Here is a 22,163-nt window from a genome sequence, read left to right on the forward strand (position 1 = left end):
ATCCCAAACTGATGCAAACCAGAGAAGCTCCATTCACTCCAGTGGAACTACACTGATTCACGAGAGCTGAGGCACTAGCTCTCAGTATGTGTCTTTTCTAAAAATCCACTTCTGATAACCTTAATTTGATGAGTAGTTCCCAATTCCATTTCAATTTGATCATTTCTGATCAAATTATATATAGGTGGTGCCTATAGCAAGGTATTGCAATTGCATGTCTGTACCTTTAAGTTTCCCTTTGTTAGTTAATGTTCTACCAAAACAGTATTAATTATAGAAACTGAAATCAATGTTTAATTGCTTGGTAGACTAATTTTAACACAGTTAGTTGAATTACTCTATAGTCAGAGATCCCCTTTGACCATTCATTAGGTTATCAAGCTTCTGGATGGGATTCAAAACTTCCAAACAGAGATGACAGCTGTAGCTGAGCAGTGCTTTTTTGGGGTCTGGATTTTCCAACGTGTCTCTTCCCTCTATAGAAAAATGTGCCATTTTAGAATAAAGGAGAATCAACGCTATGCACTTGCTCAGTTTATTAAATACCATTTTTCTCAGGGAATCTTATTCACTTCCCTCCATGGATTTGTGATAGCAGTTAATACTGACTACAAAACAATAAGTGGAATTTATCACAGAGTGGGTGGGAGGGGGAGAGAGGCATAGCTCAGTGATTTGAGCATTGGCCTACTAAACCCAGGGTTGTGAGTTCAATCCTTGAGGGGACCACTTGGGGATCTGGGGCAAAATCAGTACTTGGTCCTGCTAGTGAAGGTAGAGGGGGCTGGACTCAATGACCTTTCAAGGTCCCCTCCAGTTCTAGGAGATGGGATATCTCCATTAATTAAAATTAATCACAAACTAGATTAATTGTTTTGAACTCTTCCATAAACTTTCTAGGAGTAGAAAAGTAAACACTTCATGCTTTGTGTCTACTGTTAACATGGCTCATTACCTATATTTGTACTAAAGAATAACACACAACACACATCATATTCTGTTCTCTGCTGTTAGCAATTAAGTAATTAAAAAGCCAAGACCCAAATAGTCATTTAAGGGTCAGTCAACGTGAACATCTGAATCTCCTTTAATTTTTAAAAACTGGATAGATTTTAAGTTGCTTCTAAATTAAACTTACTAGTGTTTGTAGCTTTATAACATAAGCCAGCGGCTAGAAGCAACTTTCAGTCACTACTTCTCTAGGCTGGATTTGAACCAATATTAAAAAGTTATTACCCAGTCTCCTGAGATGTACCCATTAAACATACACTTCAAACATAAAAAAGTAATTATACAACAGTAGATAGAAATGTGATTTCTGAATAGTCCAGATGCGGTTAGATTCAATACTCAAATATTTTCACCTGCATTGTAGATGCTTAAAGCCCACATATCATAGAAATGTAGGACTGGAAGAGACCTGTCAGTCATCTAGTCCAGTCCCCTGCACTGAGGCAGGACTATGCATTATCTAGACCATCCCTGTATTTGTCTAACCTGCTCTTAAATATCTGCTATGATGGAGCTTCCACAACTTCCCTAGGCAACTTATTCCAGTGCTTAACTACCATTACAGTTAGGAAGTTTTTCCTAATTTCTAACCTAAACTTCCCTTGCTTCAATTAAAGTCCATTGCTTTTGTCCTGTTCTCAGTAGATAAGGAGAACAATTTATTACCCTCCTCTTCATAACAACCTTTTACATACTTGAAGACTGTTATGACTTCCCTCAGACTTCTCTTCTCCAGACTAAACAAAACCAATTCTTTTCAATCTTTCCTTGTAGGTCATGGTTTCTAGACCTTTAGTAATTTTTGTTGCTCTCTTCTAGACTTTCTCCAATTTGTCTGCATCTTCCCAAAGTGTGGTGCCCAGAACTGGACACAATACTCCAGCTGAGCCTTTATCAGTGCTCATTAGAGTAGATGAATTACTTCTCATGTCTTGCTTGCAACACTCCTACTAATACACTCCAGAACAATGTGTGCTTATTTCTGCAAAGTGTTACATTGTTGAGATTTATTTTGTCATCAACTATAACTCCCAAATCCTCGTCTGCTGTACTCCTTCCTAGGCAATCATTTCCCATTTTATATTTGTGCAATTGATTATTCCTTCCTAAGTGTAATATTGCATGTGTCCTTATTGAATTTCATCCTATTTATTTCTGACCATTTCTCTACTTTGTCAATATCATTTTGAATTTCCAATCCTGTCCTCCAAAGTGCTTGCAACCACTCTCAACTTGGTATTGTCCAAACTTTATAAGTGTACTTTTTATACCATTATCCAAATCATTTATGAATTTAAATAGAATCCACACAAGACAGATCCTTACAGGTCCCCACTTGATATGCCTTTCCAGCTTGACTGTGAACCATTCATAACTACTCCGAGTATGCTTTTCCAACCATTTGTGCACCTACCTTATAGTAGATTCACCTAGACTATATTTCTCTAGTTTGTTTATGAGAATGTCATGAAGGCCAGTACCAAAAGCCTTATTAAAGTCAAGATATATCACACCTACTTCTCCCTCAATCCACAAAGCTTGTTACCTTGTCAAAGGAGGACATTAGGTTGGTTTGATCTGATTTGTTCTTGACAAATCCATGTTGACCATTACTTTTCACCTTATCTTCTAGGTGCTTACGTATTGTTTGATTTACTCTCTTCTTTCTGGGTACCAGTGTTAAAATGACTGGTATGTAATCCCTGGGGTGTCCTTATTCCCCTTTTTATAGATAGGTACTATATTTTCCCTCTTCCAATCTCTCCTGTCCACCACAAGTTCTCAAAGGTAATTGTTAATGGCTCACAGACCTGCTTGAAGAGATCTCTAAGTATTAGGATGTATTTCACCAGATCCTGCCGATCTGAAGACATCTAACCTATGTAATTCTTAATGTGTTTTATCCTATTTTAGCCTCAAATCCTACTCCATTTACATGGATCACTATTTAAGTCATACCATCACAACTAACCTTTTTGGTGAAAGCCAATAAAGGCATTTAACAGTTCAGCTATTGCTGCGATTTCTGTTATTGTCTCTCTTCTCATTGAATGATGGGCCTACCTTGTCCTCTCTCAACATTTTTTACAAATACTTCTTACTAATATTTATGTCCCCTACCTAATTTAAGCTCATTTCATGCCTTGGCCTGTTTAGTTTTGTCCTTACATGGTTGTGTTGTTTTTGATACTCATGATCTTCATAATTTGACCTCATTTTAACATTTTGTAGGACTCTTTTTTTTTTTTTTTTTTTTTTTTTGGAGTTTCAGATGGTTGATGTTCTCCTGGTTAAGCCAGTGTGATGTCTTACCATACTTCCTATCTTTCCAACACATTAGGATAGTTTGCTCTTGTGCCCTTAATAATGTCTCTTTAAAAAACTGCTAACTCTCAATCATTGTCCATATGAGAAGTATTAAATGTCCCAACTTCCTGAGCACACTGTAGTTCTGCTGGTGTTTCAAATGGCAATCAAGTCTTTTATGTTGAAAGTTCCAACCTTCACATTAATATTAAACTATCACAATGACGTTCTCCTGAAGTTAATGTAGAAAGTAACCCCTACAACAAAAGTCACCAGAGACCCACAAAGCATCATGCTTCTTGGGATTGATGTCCACCCTTCTATTAGATAAAGCCCTAAAGCCTTAGTAGTATTACCCCACTATACAATACATTCGATTCCAAAACCTGACTGCCTTCTTAGCCTAAGGGTAAGTGGAACAGAGACAAGGCTGATCTTATTAATGATTCAACTTCTATTCTTTATGAAGGAAGTGGGCAGGGATGTCACTAGCTTGTTCATAACTATTATTCCAGGCCTGGATCAATTGAACCAGCTTGATAGCCACTGCAACCCTTAGCACGATTATGACTTAGGTAAGTGATTGATTCTAGGATCAGACCTGTCAAATATCAACTTATGATCCAATTTTGCAGTTACAAGGCTAGTGCACTAACCCAACAACACCAGAGAGCAGAGTGATTTTTTCTAGCCAACTCCTTAGCTGTTGCTAGTCTAAGATGTTTGGCTAGTGACTAAAACATTTATTGAAATTTGTGTTCCACACCCAGGAGTACTAACCAATGAGTACACATTGATAGGCACTTTGTATAGACACTTAGTTAAACAGGAAGTTGAAGCACTTCACAAATAGGACTGGCTGTTGTGAATAAAACTCCCATCATGTTAAGACACTAATAAGCACAAGCCAGAAATCTACTTAAAATCCTGTTTTATTAGGTGTTCATTGATAAAATATAAATACAATTTTTTTTAAACACAACTGGATCTATAGTTTGACAGGGACACTTCAAGTTTTAATACCAGATGTTTTAGCCTGTTCCCCAAGAAAGATGGAAGAAGATGGCTGAATATCCAGTGCAGTCCACAGAAGTAAAAGAAATTATGTCTAACCACAAGTTGCTCCTTCATTCTAGTATAACTTGTTTAAAAAGGCAGAAAAATACAAGTTATATTTGAGAAAATGTAGATGCATTAACAAACATTTTAAAACAGTCAATATGATTTCACATTTGAATGCTCAAAGCTAGCACTACCAAACTGAAACTGCAAGACAAATTCCATTATCATCTAGTCTTAAAATATAGATCTCATATAAAAGCTGCAGGAGACTGGTTCACACATCCTAGAAGAGATGAGGTATTTTAATTGTGCAAGACCTAAATCAGTTAAAGACCTGTAAGATCTTTTCATCCACAAGTGCGTAGACAATTGCACTGCCATCTTGGCTTAACTTTCTGTGCATTCAGTAGTTCCATGTTTAAAGAATCCATGAAAAAGTGCACAGATTTTGTTTTTAAAAGTCTTTAAAAAAAAGGTAGCAAAATATAAGGTAAGTTCTCCAGTCTATTAGCATTAAAATTCTTTGTTATTCTTCAAGCAAGTCTGATGTAGGGAGGTGGTTTGGATAGTTCTTCCTCTGCATCTAAGTCTTGATCTGGAAACTGCACTGGGGAATTAAAGATTCTGTTCCCATGACCTACGTGAGGGGGGAAGAGAGAGGGGAAAAAAAAGACGATAACTGAACATACTGTAGCTCCTTGGGCCAAATCCTGAGTTCCTTACTTTGTTTTCAGTCACTATCAGGATTTGGCTTGTAATACATATTCAGTAGATGATACTGTATGGAATGATCACCTTAAATCTGAATGATCTATCTAGGAGATGGAAGGGAGGAGAAAGTTACTTACTTTGCATAGTGCAAACCAGTTCCACAGTCTGCTGCGGATCCTCAGCAGGTTGTAACCATTCCTACAGATGAGATTTATATTTTAATCTTTCCATTGCTAGTCAAACATGGATGTTCTTATGCAATCTTATAATCCAGTTTAGAAATTATCCTTGAAAGTAAACTTTGAATTTGTGTGAACAATAGAACCTCAGAGTTATGAACACCAGAGTTACAAACTGACCAACCACGCATCTCATTTGGAATCAGAAGGACACAAATCGGGCAGCAGCAGAGACTAAAAAAAAATAGCATATACACTACACTACCATGTTAAACTACTAAAAAATAAAAAAAGGAAAGTAGCATTTTCCTTCTGCATAGCAAAGTTTCAAAGCTGTATTAAATCAACATTCAGTTGTAAACTTTTGAAAGGACAACCATAATATTTGTTCAGTTATGAACATTTCAGAGTTACCAACAACTTCCATTCCCAAGGTGTTCATAACTGAGGTTCTACTCTAGTTTATTTGAAAGGAGGCTAATTTTAATGTACTAGATTTAAATATCAGTATCGCCTTTTCTCCCAAAGGAGGGTGTAGTTTGACACGTGGAATTAAATAGTGACATTCACCACTTTTGATTTACATGTCATTTTTGACATGCCTATATGATAGCCTGATACTTTATACAAATCCCTTTTCTTGATATGTCGTAGTCAATTTTTATGTATATTCTGATAAAATAGGGAAAAATGTGATTTTGTACAAGTTGTTTATTCAATCCACTAGAAGTCCTCCTTCCCTACACTAATTTAAAAATCAGGAAAGTGAGCTAGAAAACTGGAGTCACAATATTCAGAGAGATTTTATAATACATAGCTCAGCTTCTTAATGAAATCTGCTTGGTCAATGATAGTGCTGGTTGAATGTTTTCAAAGTTTGCAGTTTTTACACAAGAGGGACAGTTTTCCTGAAAATTACGTCTTTGTCCCTGACTGGCTCTACTGTAGTCCATGCACACAGACAAATAAGCTTAGAGAGGTATTTAAATTTAAATCTAGTACATTAAAACACAAGAAGTGTTATTGGTATGAGTTTGGGATGACACTTTACTCATAAATTTATGCAGAGCATCCAAAACAAGTGCTAGTAAAACCTTTACACCTCATGATGGAGTTTGTATTTGCTATAGTTTATAGGAAGTGCAGAGTTTAAAATGAAGGGGTTATTTTATCCATCAGTTGGTACTTCAATTGTATTTGTAAACCAACCTGCCCTAATACAGGCCTCAAAAGGAAGAGAGGTGATTACTAAGACACTTCAGAAACCTCTAAAATTGTTCTAAAATGCCTTTCCATATCTAGCATTACAAGTCTGATGTCTTGTGATCTACCAGGACTAGTAAAGAAGTCTTAGAGCATTAGAAAGAGGCATCCCCAGCTCAAGGTCACAAAGGGACATCTTACACACCAAGGGTTTAAAAGAAGATATCAGACCTTCTGCCTTTCATCAGATAAGCCAGTCAGATACATAACTAATACATTTACCCTAATCCACACAGTTTTCCCTACATACCACATGTGATGCAACAGAATTAGAAACTATGTTTAAAAAGTCAACGCTTGCATACCATTCCAGTTACATTGTCATAACATGAACAACGTGGAAGACTTCGGCAGCCCATGTAAGCAATAACTAGCACAATGAAAGCACTGCAGGTAGATGCAATTAACATTGCTATGTTGGCTCCTTTGACAAGTTTATCAAGCACAAACTTCTGTAATAGAAACAAAGGAAATGTCAGATGGATCAACAATGAAGGCTTTAGCTTTACCTTAAATTCCAAAACAAGGTTTTGATTAGTGACTGAAATTCTTTATCTGTAGTGTATTTACTTTTTCCATTGTAAAAATCTTTACTACTCTTTGACATGTCAACGGGGGAAATACAATAATTGGTTTTAGTATTGATGTACTTTTAAATCAGTAACATCACTGATGTTGAGGGGAGACATTTCTCTTCTGTATTTGTGTTTTTCTTTGTACTACCCTCTGCAGAGGCAACAATTTCCTATCAATTTTGTTCTATATAGTCAAGTTTGAAATTAACAGGCATTTTGTTTAAAGTTCATTGTATTTAACACTTTGTCCTAACACAAGTGCACACCAATGTCTGCTTTGGAAATAGTTTTACTGATGCAGCAAAGGAACAGCAAAGTAAATACCAAAGGACCATCCCCTTAGATCAGTGGTCTCTAATCTTTATACACATAGGATCACTTTTTGAATTTAAATGCAACCCAGGATCTACCTGGCCCCTTCCCTGAAACCCCACCCTGCTCACTCCATTCCTCCCCCCTCCTCACCCCTGGTCTCCATTGCTTGCACTCTCTCTCTCTCCCCCCCCCCAACCCACCCCCACCCTCACTCACTTTCACCGGGCTGGGGCAGGAGGCTGGGATTCGGGAGGGGGTGCAGGCTCTGTGCTGGAGCCGAGGGGTTCGGGATGTGGGAGGGGGCTCCAGGCTAAGCCTGGGGTTGAGGGGCAGGAGGGGGTGAGGGGTGCAAGCTCGGTGGGGGGGGGGGGAGAGTTTGGGTGCAGGAGAGGGCTCCAGGCTGGGGCAGAGTGTTGGGGGTGCAGAAGCGGGTGCTGGCTCTGGGAAGGAGTTTGGGTGTCGGGGGGGAACATTTGGGCTGGGGGAGACTGTTGGGGTGCAGGAGAGGGTACAGGGTGCTGGCTCGGTGGGGGTGTCAGGGCTGGGGCAGGGGATACAGGGTGCAGCAGGGGATATGGGGTGCTGGCTCTAGGAGGGGGCTCAAGTGTGGGCTCCTGCCAGGTGGCACTTACCCAGCAGTTCCTGGCCGGCGGTGCAGTGGGACTGCTACTAAGGCAGGCTTCTTGCCTGCCCTGGCCCCACACCGTTCCAAGTAGGGACCCAAACGCCCCAGTGGCCTGGGGTGCACATGGCTCTGCAAGCTGCTCCTGCCTGAAAGCACCACCCCTACAACACCCATTGGCCACAGTTCCCTGTTCCCAGCCAATGGGAGCTGTCGGGGGGGATGGTGCTTGCAGGCAGAAGCAGCATGCAGAGACCTCTGCCCCCCACCCCAACCTCCGGGGCCATGCTGGCCGCTTCCGGGAGTGGCATGGGGCCGGGCAGGCAGGGAGCCTGCCTTAGTGGCAGCCCTACTGCACCACTGGAGATCACAAATGACTTGGAGAGTCTCCAGTGTTGACCGGTTGGTGACAACTGCCTTAGAATCATCTTAGTCTACAGTGAGACACATCACACCTAAGTGGCATGACATCAGAAAGTTGGCCTGCAGTGCATGGGTGTATTTGCATTTTTTTCATAAATATATTAATCCCAAAAAGCTATTATTGGTACCAAAAGGATTTTGTATCAAGAGACCAGATATCAGCAGAAAATTTGCAAAAGCAAGTATCTAAATGTCAGCACCGAAATCTAGGTCTAGGTACCTAAGTGGCCTGATAATTCAGAAGACACAGCCTATTGCTTCTACAGCCTTACATCCAAGACCACAAAGCATTTCAGAGAGATGGGTAAATTTTCTTTACACTTTACCCACCTTTTACAAATGTGCAAACTGAGGTGCAGAGAGGTTAAGTGACTTGCCCAGAGTCGTACTGCAAGCTTTGATGGAATTGGGACTCAAGCCCCTAGACCATAGGCGCTGACTCCGTGGGTGCTCTGGGGCTGGAAAAAATTGATGGGTGCTCTGCATCCACCAGCAGCCAAGCTCCCCACCCCGCCCCAGTTCCCCACCACGCCCCAGTTCACCTCCACCTTCTCCCATGAGTGCGCCACGTCCCCATTTCTCCTCCCAGTGCTTGCCGCTGCATAACAAGCTCTGGGAGGGAGTGGGAACACTGTGCTTAGGGGAGGAGGCAGGGAAGAGGCGGGGCAGGGATTTGGGGAAGAAGTCCAATAGGGGCAGGGAGGGGGCGGAGGATTTGGGACAGGGACTTTGGGGAAGGGATTGGAACGGATGTGGGGAGGGGTGGAGTCGGGGTGGGGCTAGGGGCGGGGTTGAGCACCCCCAGCAACAGGAGAAGTTGGCGCTGATGCCCTAGACCAGTGCTTCTCAAAGCCGGTCCGCTGCTTGTTCCGTTGCGGGAAGCGGCGCGGGCTGAGGGATGTGCTGGCCGCCCTTCCCGCAGCCCCCATTGCCCTGGAGCGGCGAACCGCAGCCAGTGGGAGCCGCGATCGGCCGAACCTGCGGACGCGGCAGGTAAACAAACCGGCCCGGCCCGCCACGGTCTTTCCCTGAATAAGCGGCAGCCCGACTTTGAGAAGCACTGCCCTAGACTACACTGCAGTTTAGTGAAGATGCTGAGTTATCTTGTAATTTGTTTTATAATAATAAGCCAATGGCTTCCCTTCCTATACCATTCAAAGATATTAGTAGTTTGAACTTGGGACAGATATTCTAATTTCTCAGTACTTCCTAGTACTAGCACAATGGGCCTCAATCTTGGTTGGTGTTCCTATGTGTCTCCATAATCCACTACAATTGTATGAATGGATTCTGTGGCCCAGAGGGCAACAGGTTTTAGATCAAATCTAGTTAGAATGTTGACGGTTTTGATCTTAACTGTTCCTGTTCTCCTACACTCAATTTCATATCAAGGACTATCGGTACCAACTCTCCAGTCATATAGGCTACATGCTGTAATAGCCACCAAGTACTCCCATCTCATGGAGAACATCTCCAAAGCATTTATGTTCTACAAGGCAAGAACCCAGATCTTTACCACTGAATGTTCTCTCTATGGGGAAGACCCCATGTTCCTAACATATTTTGACCACTGGGTTCCTTGCTATTGATGTCTCCTAGGATAGAAGTTCAGTATCCTAAGAATTTCCACATCAGAGAAAGCCAGTGGTCCATCTAGTTCTGCATTCTCTCTTGGACAATAGCAAGTACCAGGAGAAGGGCTGCCTGCATTCAGCAATAATAAACTAATTTTAGAATTGTTGGTATATGCCTAGTTTGCACATACTAAAAGGAACTGTGAAGTCTGGATTGCATTCCTACAAAAGGAAGTGCAATTCTATCACAAAATACTGCCACTTACCGTATGAATAACATGAACTGGCTCATGTGTGAACATCTCATCTTCTTCACCATAGCTTAAAGTTAAGGAAGCATAGACAACTACAATGATGGTGGCAAAACAAGAAAATATAGAAGCTACTATCATTGCATTCACCTGCATAGGGAAAAATTCAAGGCAAATATGGGGTGAGGACAGGAAAAGTTAGTGCATTGTCTATGTTTCCTTCAAAATTAATAAGCCACTCTGAAAGATATTAATTAAACCTGAATAATTTCAAATGTTCTGACCACCACCCATAATACTGCAGTGATTGTATTCTGTTGAGTGCATCAAGAGCTCCCCACAATACTCATTACTAGGTTTACCAGCTGTTTTTTTCTCCCCTCTTAAGGGATCCCCAATTCAGGAATCCCTTGTCTGATTCACTTCCTTTTATTGGGGGGGGGGGGGGGGGAGTCTCTCTCGCCCTCCAGATCTAACTTTCCAATTTTGAGTCTTTGATATTAAGAGGGGCAAAAATCAGGATCATAATAGAAAATCATTTTCAGCAGCTCCTAAAGCTTTATAGTGATAGATTGGTAACAAAGGACAGTAGCAAGAAGAATTAGGAAACCATGGTCAAGTTCAACAAGTGTCTCCAAGCCACTACCACCCCTATATTATATATGCCCTATAATCTCAAATCTTGACCACAGAGATGTATGTTTGTTAAAGCAATTAGATTAAGTAAAACCCTTTTAGGTCTTTTAGCAGTTCACTCATTTACAAATAAGAACATATCCTTTTGGAGTTTAGCTGGCCAGAAAGTCAAGAAGCAAGCTCTTTACACATTCCATTTTAATTCGTATCGTACTATATAGTCCAGCAAAACAGATGAAATTTGTGAAAATATTTCTCTAGTACATTCAAAAGCAACTGCTAGAAAATACAGAGCTTGAAGGAATCTAAAACCAGTTAATGGGGCGGGGGGGGGGGGGGCGGAAAATCACATGTTCTGGAGTAACTGATCAGCAAATGCTGCCAGAATTTTTAATTTTTCTACAGAATTTAATACTGCTACACAGAACTCAGAGTGAGGATCTTGCAGCAGGATTTAGAACCAAGTGCATAAAGTAAACCAGCCACTACCAACTTAATGTTGCTTACAAAAGATGTATCTTGTCACTCCTTCACCTACCCCTTTAAAAAAAAAAAAATTCTACAAACTTACAAGAACTGGATTTTTTTTCTGGGAAGAAAATAAAGCCAGAACTCCAGGAACACCCATGACCTGCATGTTAAAAATAAACAGATAATTTTGCAACTGGAAAGAAAGCGTGCTAACAAGTTATGCTACTATATTGGGTATGAAAAGTTTCAGAAAAATATATTCCATAAGGAGCCATTTTAAATTATAAGCACTCACAAAAAGTTCATAGTTACCACACAGAACTAGGACATTTGCACCCCACTTAATAATAAGAATGAGCCTATGAAGAGAGCAGACATTTTATGCCACAATAACTGACGTACTTCAACTTTCTTGGTTTTAACGGTGCAGATCCTGGAATTTAAGGAATGGTATTCTGTCACTTCTTTAGAAAATGAAACATTCTGCTAGTGAAAGTTAGTGTCAAATTAGCAGTTATTCCAGCCTTGCTTTATAAATTTGGAATCAGATTTCACATTTCAGCAGTGTTACATTTCCGCTAGTGTGAAAGTGTGTAACTAGCACATAATATTCCAGGGAATTAAGGGCCATTTGCATTAACTGATACCTCTCTTTAGTATATAACCTACTGTGTAGGAAAACTTATCACCACATGTGTCGGCACATTTATAAATTATATAGTAGTTTAAATTCCATCAACCTTTATAGCATATGCTGAAGGTATTACGGAGAGACTGCGCTCCATTACCACAAGTTTTGATGCTCTCCCTAACTTTGCCAATGCTCAGCCAATCCACCTGAAATATCCCATGAATGCTCCTGTGATGAGAATGTGTATAGTGGGCTGAGGGAAAGGCATATGAATCGGGAAGGCATTTATCAAAGTAGTATTTTGCCATTTTAATACTGGTTTGTCGTTGATATATCATTTTAAGTGTCTTAGCTGAGAAACTCCAAACTTGGTTTCTTTAACTGGACTCAGTGAGGACTGGTTCCTCTGACTATTTTTGGTTAAGCCTGTTGGCTATTTGAGTTATTCAAGCTGATTTTGTAGACCTAGAGTCAGTGTCTGCAACAGACTATTCATAGCTTAAGGCCTGCCACTACCTACCTACCATTGTATCTGGAATTCCTGTTTTCTAAAGCTCATTCCATGCTGCAGCCTTGTTTGGCTTAAATTCGGGAAATTAGGACATTTTCTGTCATTTATGTAAATATGGTAACATCAATCAAAAATGCAAATCAGGGTATTAAGTTACTTTCTAAAATCTCCAGTTTTCTGAACTTCCAGTCTTTAACAGCAAGCCAGTGCCAGCACTGGAACCCAGATCTTCTGATTTCTAGTTACATTGTACTTCAGTGTCAATCACTGTGACCCTGACAGGGCAAACAGATGATGATTGCAAGCACAGACCTGCTGAAGTCACTGATGACATCAGAGCAAGGCTGTATTCTGGCAATCCCAGTTTGGAGGGGCAGAGACCAAACAATTCTACTACCATTCATAGTGTCCCAGAGACCAAGCCCAAAGCGGTGCACTCTGGTAAGAGTGACAAAGATGAGGATGGGGCAGAGTATTGGACTGCTAGGGCTGAGGTAAAGGTCGCAAGCCTCTTGCTTCAGGACTTAAGCCAGTCTAATTAGTAGAGATCAGGATGAGACCTAATTTGTGGGGTGATTATTTTACCGCTAAGTTCTTACACCTTCCTTTGAATCATCTGATGTTGGCCACTGTCAGCGACAGGATTCCAGACTAGATGGGCCAGTCTGATATGGTATTGCAACTCCTGTATTGACAACACCAAAACAGCTTTGAAGCTGCGCAATAGTCAATAACACGTGTCAAGGTACCAGTGAGCTACTAAAAAGTTGCTTATTCCAACACACATTAGTAGTTCCCTGCTCCTTTTTTGAAAGGAAAGAAGCTATTACTCAGAGGGTAGGTATGAGTCCAGGATGAAAGAGGACGCTTTGGGTCAGCAGCTTCTCCAGTAAATTGGCTGGAGTACATGGACAGTGAGGAGGGGAGATCTGGGGACATGTAAGGAACAGGGGGAAAACTAATAAGTTTTATACTTTTAATATTTTGTTTGTATTTTTAGGCACTATGTAACAAAAACATTCCCCTAATAAAGCTTTATTAAATTTGAACTGATGTTGTCAATGTGTGCCAGTAACTTAAAGGATAAAAATCTTAATATAAAATGTGCCGTAAAAATAATCTGGTGGAAATCAAATAACTCACAATAAGGTTATATTTACCCTCAAACACTGGAAAGCATGGAAATAAAGAGTTTGCATCCCCCAAATGTACCTTATATGGTGGCTGCACAAGATGGCAGGAATGAAAGTACAGAGTTAAAGTCGTTTGTGGTACCCTAGTGCAGTGGTTTTCAAACTTTTTTCTGGTGACCCAGTTGAAGAAAATTGTTGATGCCTGTAACCCAATGGAGCTGGGGATAAGGGGTTTGGGGTGTGGGAGGGGGCTCTGGACTGGAGCAAGGGGTTGGGGTGCGGGAGGAGGTCAGGGCTCTGGGCTGGGGTGCAGGCTCTGGGCTGGGGATGAGGGGTTTGGGATGCAGGAGGGACTCCGAGTGGCTCAGGGCTGTGGCAGGGGGTTGGGGTGCGGGAGGGAGTTTGGGGTGCAGGAAGGGGCTCCAGGTTGGGGGGGGGCTCAGGGCTGGGGATGGGAGTACAGGGCACAGTGCAGTGTTGGAACAGGTAGGAACTAGCCTGCCTTAGCCGGGAAGCACTGCCAACAGGACTTTTAACGGCCCCGTCGGCGGTGCTGACCAGAGCTGCCGCAACCCAGTGCCTTACATTCCACAACCCAGTATTGGGTTGCAACCCATAGTTTGAAAAATCACGGCTCTAGTGTACTTTTTGAGGAAAGCTTTCTGGCTTCCATTCCCATCCCCCTCCACATCACCACTCCTGCCCCCAACCTTAAACCCATATTAAAAGATGTGCATCTTTGAGTTATCTACACTTCTAGGATGAAATCCTGGCCACACTGCAGGCAATGGAAGCTTTGATAATTATTTAAATGGGGGCCAGGATTGTACCCCCAGGGTACAGTTTATTTAAAAAGTTTTACACAAGTTGCACTTCGTTATCTAGTCAGAGCAGGTTGTCAGGTTACTAGAGAACTATTCTTCGAAAGCAGTAGACAGACAGACAACCCAAGAAGGCACCACCCCTGTGCAGCAATGACACCTGATCATATTATGCTGTAGCAATAGTATGTTACTTTTGAATAGTAGGAATATTTTCATATGGGAAACCTTATGAATCTGAGCTGCTCAGAACACCTATAAAGCTTTGATGCAGTTATTAAGCTTTCATCCCTAACATCAATGAAGCAGGGCAGTGCTGCCCCGAATGATGAAGTTAAAACCAATTAGGGTGGTGTTGTACTCTTACTACAATTCATTCTCAGTGAAAAGTTCAGCTATGTTATGTGGGCACCTCGTCGATCTTATGAAATGAAGGGGTCCTCTGTATTCCACCACTACACTGAAGCTCAATACAGCCATTAGCTTTATACATTTTTCTTTTGGTCGCAACTTTTAAAATGGCAACTCTCCACAGCCTCATTTTTTAAATCCTCCCGTGCCTGATGAAATAAAAACTGAATTACAGTTTGTCTTGTTATTCTAGTCCCTGCTGAAGGTTTTCCCCGCTCACCTCGCAATATCCCCAAATCTTTTCCCAGTACCTCTCCACTCTTGTGCTTTCAGAGCAGTGGACAAATACCAGATTCCAAGAGAGGTGCTGGAGAAGAGTCAGGAAGTTCTCCCAGAAGGAGCCAACATCTGAACTATAACCCCCCCAATAGGATAAGTAAACAGAAAAATAAGATATGCAACTTTACCATTCCAGCCCAGACGGGTGCTCTGCTTTTACTCAGTGCTGATTCTGTTCTGAAGGTGCCATCCATTAATCCACTGATGACACACACTGCAGCACAGGCTATCTGCAAGAACCCCAGCACAACCATACTTTTCTGGTTAAAGATGAAATATCTGTAGCGATCCATTACAATGAATCCACACGTGAACCTGTGTGCGCACACACTCTGTGTGATCTTAGGAAGAAGCACAAGGATCCTTCAGGAAGAGAGTCAGCCTAACTGTTTTCCCTAAACAGAAGGAAGAAGGTGCAAGAGGATTAGCACTTCAACAAGCATCATCTGACAAATTGTTGACATACCTTGCCATTAATAGCATGAGGATCTGCTATAGCAGGACAGTGTCAAACATTCAGCTTTGCCGTGTACATGGAACTTATCTTTTTATGGTTGCCAGAAGATGTGGGGAAAAATACAAGAATGAGAAAAGTAATTCACGCACCACAAAAGCTTTGTTTTTAAATGCATGCATTAAGGTGTTTCTGGATATAGAGAATTACCTAGACAGGTAATCTTACTTACAACCTCTGCTGCCATTTTTTTCCCCTTTAAAATTATCATAGACAACCAGTAGTACATGTAAGATCCAGTTTATTCTTAAGCTTTGTTTAGAAGCCAGGTTTTGGTTCCCTTTCAGCAATGACTTGAGTGTTCATTCCTTGGACCAAGAATCAGGGATTATACTGCTCTAGTGTATAAAAGAAAAGAAAACTGCTAATAACTTTGCTATAACAAGATGCAGATTGTAGCATGTTTTCAACATATTCTAAATGTATTGTCTCCATGTTAAAAAACTGTTGCCACTGATGTTACAATACTATCCTACTATATCATTAAGCAATACTTAATACATTTAAAATGACAGGATTCCAGCTAGTTCATCACCTCCACAAGTCCAGGGTTTAATCTACTACTGTACTGTCCTGACCTCACTACAATTAAATGACATTAAGGAAGCTAAACATTTAAAGAAGTTTAGATTCCTAGTATGAATACACACAATGTTAATGACATTTCAGCCTGCCAGCTTGCTGTACAATAATGTTAGTTGACCTTCCTAGTCAACCCCAAAATACACATACGCACCAAACAAACAAACAAAGAACAGCTTCACAGGAGTTCTCAAACTTTATGGTCCGCATTTTCACAGAGGGTCTTATGAACTTCCTGTTCACAATTATGCAGACTACACCCCATTCCTCTGACAACTACAGCAATTACTTATGTGGATATTTAACATTAAGAAAGTAAGTGCTTTAGCCATCTTAACTCAATTCTGTAACTGAAAACACAGAGCTGCCTCACGTGATCAGCCTGCGCTCTACTCACAACCGGCAAATACTCTGTAGACCACAGTTCAGGAACTTCATTTCTGTAAGTCTTTGTTTTAGCTCAATACTTCCAAACCAGGAAATAAACAGGGACATTTTTCTGATCACATGCATATATGTTCACCAGCTATCATAATGAAACCTACAGTAAAGATCCTCTCCAGTAGCAATCCCCTCCTAACAGTTCTACAGTGCCTACTTTAAACAAGGTTTCCAGTACAGTTGTAGTTTGACCTTCAGAATCCACTACAACTAGACAACTAAATTTTGCTCATTCTGAGAGCGTCAGGAATATTATTGTGCTACTGTGAGAGAAGCTGCAAATGAAACTGGTGTGTTGCTTACTTTGTAATTTTCAGCTCAATCAGCATGACAAAGTTACCATTTTTAAATCTAAAAGGTGTTAGTAACATAAATAAGGACTTTTTTAAACCTAAGTTTAAACCCAAGGACATTCCTTTAAGGGAAAGTCACTGTTGAATGGTACAAACTATCCTTGTCCCCAACACAAAGAGTCAGGCACATGGCTCAACATTTCCAGTCCACACTAATCTAGGAATGGAACTGGTGAGAGACAGTGGATTCTCCCACAGTACAAAATATTATTGGGCCGGACTTATTCTCCCTTCAGCACCAGTTGTGTGTGGTAAGGCATGTGATGATTTAATTTTGAAGAGGATCTTAAAATGGTGGTACTCATACCAAACTGTTATCAAGAATATAGTACTGGTATTTGGGGCATTTAATGTCATGTTAAAAGAACAGTCAAAATTTAACTTGGGAAAAAAGTTTTTTGTTTTTTTTAACATACATCTTTAAACAAAACTTTTTAGCCAATCAGTAGTGATGCTGAATTGCTTCACCTTACAGGTTTGATCCCCCCCGTAGTTTAATTTATATATATAAAGTCAACAACAAAAAAGAAATTCAAAGGCTCACAATCTTTTTAACATACCTTGTTGTGTCCGGTGGCATCTTAAAGGCTAACAGATGCAACAGAAGTGAGATTTTTTTTACCCACAAAAGCTTATGCCCAAATAAATCTGTTAGTCTTTAAGGTGCCACCGGACTCCTTGCTGTTTTACTCTAATAAGTGTGATTTTTAAGGCCCGGGTATGCCTAGACAACGAATTAAATCAGCTGTCCACTATGTTTTCTGGCTCTTGTGTAGAAAAGCTTTACTTCCAGAAGAGATGACAGGTTTCAGAGTGGTAGCCGTGTTAGTCTGTATCAGCAAAAAGAACGAGAAGTATGGAAGGGTCACACCCACACAAACAAAATGTTTGTCTGGAGTTTACTTAACTCAGACTAAGGCAGCCTAGCCAACATATGCTATACCTTATTATACTGAAAGTCTGTTACTCTCACAGAAGTCTTAAAGCCTCGTCCTAAGGAAAGGCTTCAAGGAAAAAGAACCCAGAAGGGCTGGAAAGGTGACTCAAGTTCTTCCTATTGTAGCAGAGTTTTCTCTTTTAAAGACACTCTTGTCTTAACTTCAACGTTAAGGAGAAGAGCCGCTGGGTGAGCATACAGAGATGCAATAGCGTTAAAACCATGCTGGATTTGGGTATTTTCTGGACTAGCACTGTGCCAGGAAAGAAAGAAAAAATGGCACTGTTGATCATCAAAGGATCTAACAATGGGTTGGAGAATGGTGCCCCGCACCCTCGGAACGGTAATGAATTATTTTGCCCTTTTCTGTAAGCAAGCCCTCCGCGTGGCTGCCCGCCCCGACCCCTGCCCGAGTCTGTGCAGGTTAGTCTTAGCTCAAGCAATGGACTTTGCATCGGAATCACTCACCCACACCCCGTTCACCTGCCCCGGGGAAGCGAAGGGGCCGAAGCGGAGCGTTGGACTGACAGCCCCAGACAGCAAAAGCCCGTCGGGGCCCAAGTAAGCTGGGGGAGGGGAGAGAAGCGCGCGAGGAGCCACCCGAGCCCTACGGCGCCTTGCAGCTGGCCCGGTGCGCGCCCGGAAAGGCAGGTGGGAGCGAGCCCCAGCCCGGCAGGCTCGTGGGCCCCCTGTTAGCCCGAGCCCCGGAGAGCCCCCAGCAGAGCGGGCAGCCGAAGCGAAGGGCGCCGCCGGCCGGGGGAACGAACTCACCTGTGCAGGCAGCAGCGCCCCAACCGCTTCCTCCGCACAGCGGGAAGCCCCGGGCGGGCGCACCTGGGCAGGTGAGTCACTGCGGCTGCTCAGTGACTCCCATTCAGCGCCTGCTCCTGCCGGGGGGGGCCGCCCTCGCCTCTGGCTTTAACCCCTGCAGTGCCGCCGCCAGCAGCCACGGGCCGGTTTGCAAAGGCGCCCGCTCCTGCTCCTGCCCCTGCCAGCGCCGCTCGGCGGCGCAGAGTCGGACCCGGGAGTCAGCCATGCCAACAACCCCCAGAGCCCTGCCCTGGGCGGTGCTCACCAGGCAATGGATTGATAACTGCGATCTGACTAGTGCGGAGCTGCAAAGACTGTTGGCCAAGCACTATGGAGAGCAGCGCTGTTCATGTAACCAGCTTCAACAGGCCAGGCTGCCGTTCCAGCACCATCATGGCTGTTGGAGGTGAGCAGCCTAGCCTCAAGGCTGACACCTTGAATAGTGGGTGCAGTTCTGGTCTCCCCAGCTGAAAAGAAACAGATTGGAATTGGAAAAGGTACAGAGAAGGGCAACAAAAATGATGAGGGATGTGAAACAGCTTCTGTATGAGGAGAGGTTAAAAACACTGGGACTTTCCAGCTTGGAAAAGAGATAACTGCGGTCAAATTATAAGAGGTCAATAAACACATGCATGATGTGGAGAAAGTAAATAAGGAAGTGTTATTTACAGGTTCAGCTAACACAAGAACGAGGGGTCACCCAATGAAATGAATAGGCAGCAGACTTAAAACAAACAAAAGGAAGTACTTCTTCACACAATGCATGGTCAAACTGTGAATGTTGTAAAGACCAAAACTATAACAGGGTTCAAAAAGAACTAGATAAGTTCCTGGAGGATAGGTCCATCAACAGCTATTAGCCAAGATGGTCAGGGATGCAACCCCATGTTCAGTGTCCCTAGCCTCTGACTGCCAGAAGCTGGAAGTGGACCACAGGGGCTGGATGGATCACTCCATGATTGCCTGTTCAATACATTTGCTCTGAAGCATCTGGTATTGGCCACTGTTGGAAGACAGGATACGGAGTGAGAAGGACCATTGGTCTGATTTACTATGACCATTTTTATGACATTCTAATGCCACTGCAATGGGCTCCTCACAAGCAAACTAGGGAGATTGTGGCATGTGCTGGGCTGGTGAATTGCTCTAGGCTGTGCATGTGGAGTGTTCATGTAGATTTGCTTTTGACAGCTTGTTACACACCCCTCACACCTGTCAGCTGAGCCAAGAGAGCCCCAGACTAGTAAGGGAAGCCTGGAGAAGCCACTCTTGGAGACAGGCAGGGTGAGTAAAGGGTGGTCCCCGCTTCTCGGGCAGCCTTATAGAAACTCCTGGGGCAGAAGCTAAAAGGCGACCAGGCCCCACCCCTGGCAGACTGCTTCATCTCTTTGATCCAGCACTGGGCGCACAGCTGGCAAACAGCAAATATATTCAGATTGTTTAGTGGTGCCAAGTCTGGTTATTGTGCAAGAAAAGCTCTGCCCTGCCTGGAGAAGCATGTGGCCAAGAGCCTTCACAAGAGCTAGGTGGGAAGGTTAGAGCCTTGCTCTGCACTGCAGTGCTGTCCATGCAGCCCCAGGACCCGGTGGGGCAGGAACCATGGCCAACTGCTGTTCTCTCCACCCTGCAGAACACACAGTTCTAGGCATGGCAGCTTTGTAATATGCACACAACCCTCCCCTGTGCATGGGGGAGATCACCATTCTTGTACATTTGGGACCTGTGTTCACTTTGTGCCAGCAACACTAATCAGGTATTTCTTCTGAGGGGGCAAATTCCAATCCTCCCCCCATATCCCCTCTCTTCCTCCTACCGGGATTCCAGGTCTCCTCCACCCAGCTGGAATCTCCTCTTACTCCCTATCCAGCAAATAAGCCAGTGCCATCAGGAGTCAAATTCTAGGCAGACTACCCTGCTCACCACCATCCACGAAGAGCCTCCCCCTGTGTCAGAGAGGTGCAGCCAGGCCAAATTTGAGTGGCATTGGTGTTGGAACCTGGTGCACAGGGTCACGCTCACTGATGCTCTGGCCACTCTTCCATTTGTATGGAGGGGCAGCCGGGTCAAATTTCAGTAGCACTGTGACCAAACCAGACAGCTCTGGCAGCAACCGTACTGATTCAATATGGGACCACTGCTTGTAAGCGATCAGGCCACAGGTGCCTCGGCTCTGCTGCCCATGGAACTTTGAGCAAGTGCAAAAACTTTGGAGGGGGGTTGCTGCTGCCATCAACCCCCCCACACACACACATTAGCACCACTGCTTTCTCACTAGGTTTCCAGATTGAAAAGCTAGGGGGAAATATTACCTTTAAAGATGTCAGCCTGGGGCTTTCACAATTCCATCCTCTCCTGTTTCTCTTACTTCTTTGATCTTCTCTTGAACTTTTTTTTCAGTAGGATCTCTTCTCTCCACCTCCACCAGCCTGCAGATCGCTTATAGAACTCCATGTTGGGGTCACTCCTCTCCTCCCTCTACAGCTCCAGGTGACATGATCTGCTCTCACAGCTTCCAGTGCTATTTCTATGCCTGTCTCTCTCCAGTCAACCCAACTTTGCTTGGCCTCTCTAACATCTTCTTGACATGTCAACTTAAAATTAATGTACCCACACTGAATTCCTTGTATTCTCTCCCACATGCTCCCCAGGTAACCTATTGGTTACTGTTGACACCACCACCCTCTTCCTTGTCACTCAGCCCCATAACCTTGGTGTCAACACCATCCTCTAGACCCACACATCCAGGTCAAGTTCAAAATTTCTCCCGGTGCAATATCTTCAAACATAGGCGCCAACTCTGTAGGTACTCTGGGTCTGGAGCACCCACAGAGAAAAATTGGTGGGTGCTCCCCCCCCAGCTTCCCTCCACCTCCTCTCCTGAGCATGCCTTGTCCCTGCTTCTCTGCCTACCTTCCAGTGCTTGTCACCGCAAAACAGCTGTTTCATGGCGTAACAAGCTCCAGGAGGGAGGGGGGAGGAGGAGTGGGAATGCAGCATGCTCAGGTGAGGAGGTAGGGAAGAGGTGGGGCTGAGGCAGGGATTCGGGGAAGGGGTTGGAATAGGGGCAGGGAGAGAGCGGAGTTGGGGTGGGGACTTTGGGGAAGGGGTTGGAATAGGGAAGGGAAGGAGCAGGGATGGAGTCAGGACAGGGCCGGGGGCAGAGGGAGGTCGAGCACCCACTTGTGCCAGCAGAAGTCGGAGCCTATGCCTTCAAAACCTAGACTTTTCCATGACTAGTTAAAACTTCCGTACAAATCTTCAATTCCCCTTGACTAGTACAAGCCTCTTCCTCCCTGGCCTTCTGTGGCTGCAATGAGTCTCTTCCTCCCCCATAATTCTG

At 43.2% G+C, this 22,163-nt stretch overlaps 1 protein-coding gene across 4 annotated transcripts; it reads right to left on the reverse strand.

Moving 5' to 3' along the window:
• Positions 1-4,238: 4,238 nt before the first annotated feature.
• On the reverse strand, positions 4,239-19,327 carry LOC117878498. Of its 4 annotated transcripts, none has more exons than XM_034772730.1 (7): positions 19,089-19,327; positions 15,315-15,581; positions 11,501-11,560; positions 10,309-10,443; positions 6,839-6,985; positions 5,229-5,289; positions 4,239-5,017 (listed from the first exon to the last, which is right to left on the reverse strand). In XM_034772730.1, exons 2-7 carry the CDS (start codon positions 15,477-15,479, stop codon positions 4,914-4,916), a joined length of 672 nt encoding a protein of 223 aa, XP_034628621.1. In that variant the 5' UTR covers positions 15,480-15,581; positions 19,089-19,327; the 3' UTR covers positions 4,239-4,913. The 4 variants fall into 4 exon arrangements, with proteins under 4 accessions (XP_034628621.1, XP_034628619.1, XP_034628618.1 ...); XM_034772728.1 differs by lacking the exon at positions 19,089-19,327 and adding an exon at positions 18,785-18,871; XM_034772727.1 differs by lacking the exon at positions 19,089-19,327 and having other exon boundaries at positions 15,315-17,161.
• Between the last annotated feature and the right edge of the window lie 2,836 nt (positions 19,328-22,163).

This window comes from Trachemys scripta, chromosome 5 (assembly GCF_013100865.1).
Source record: "Trachemys scripta elegans isolate TJP31775 chromosome 5, CAS_Tse_1.0, whole genome shotgun sequence".
Taxonomy (NCBI): domain Eukaryota; kingdom Metazoa; phylum Chordata; order Testudines; family Emydidae; genus Trachemys; species Trachemys scripta.

Bases quoted from the DNA above. Each gene is read 5' to 3' on its own strand.
- LOC117878498 (XM_034772730.1), bottom strand. From the start codon at position 15,479: ATGGATCGCTACAGATATTTCATCTTTAACCAGAAAAGTATGGTTGTG. The intron at 6,986-10,308 runs GTAAGTGGCAGT...TTTCTATTACAG, and splicing joins CAGTTCATGTTATTCATACG to AAGTTTGTGCTTGATAAACT. The intron at 5,018-5,228 runs GTAAGTAACTTT...CCCCTCACGTAG, and splicing joins ACTGGTTTGCACTATGCAAA to GTCATGGGAACAGAATCTTT.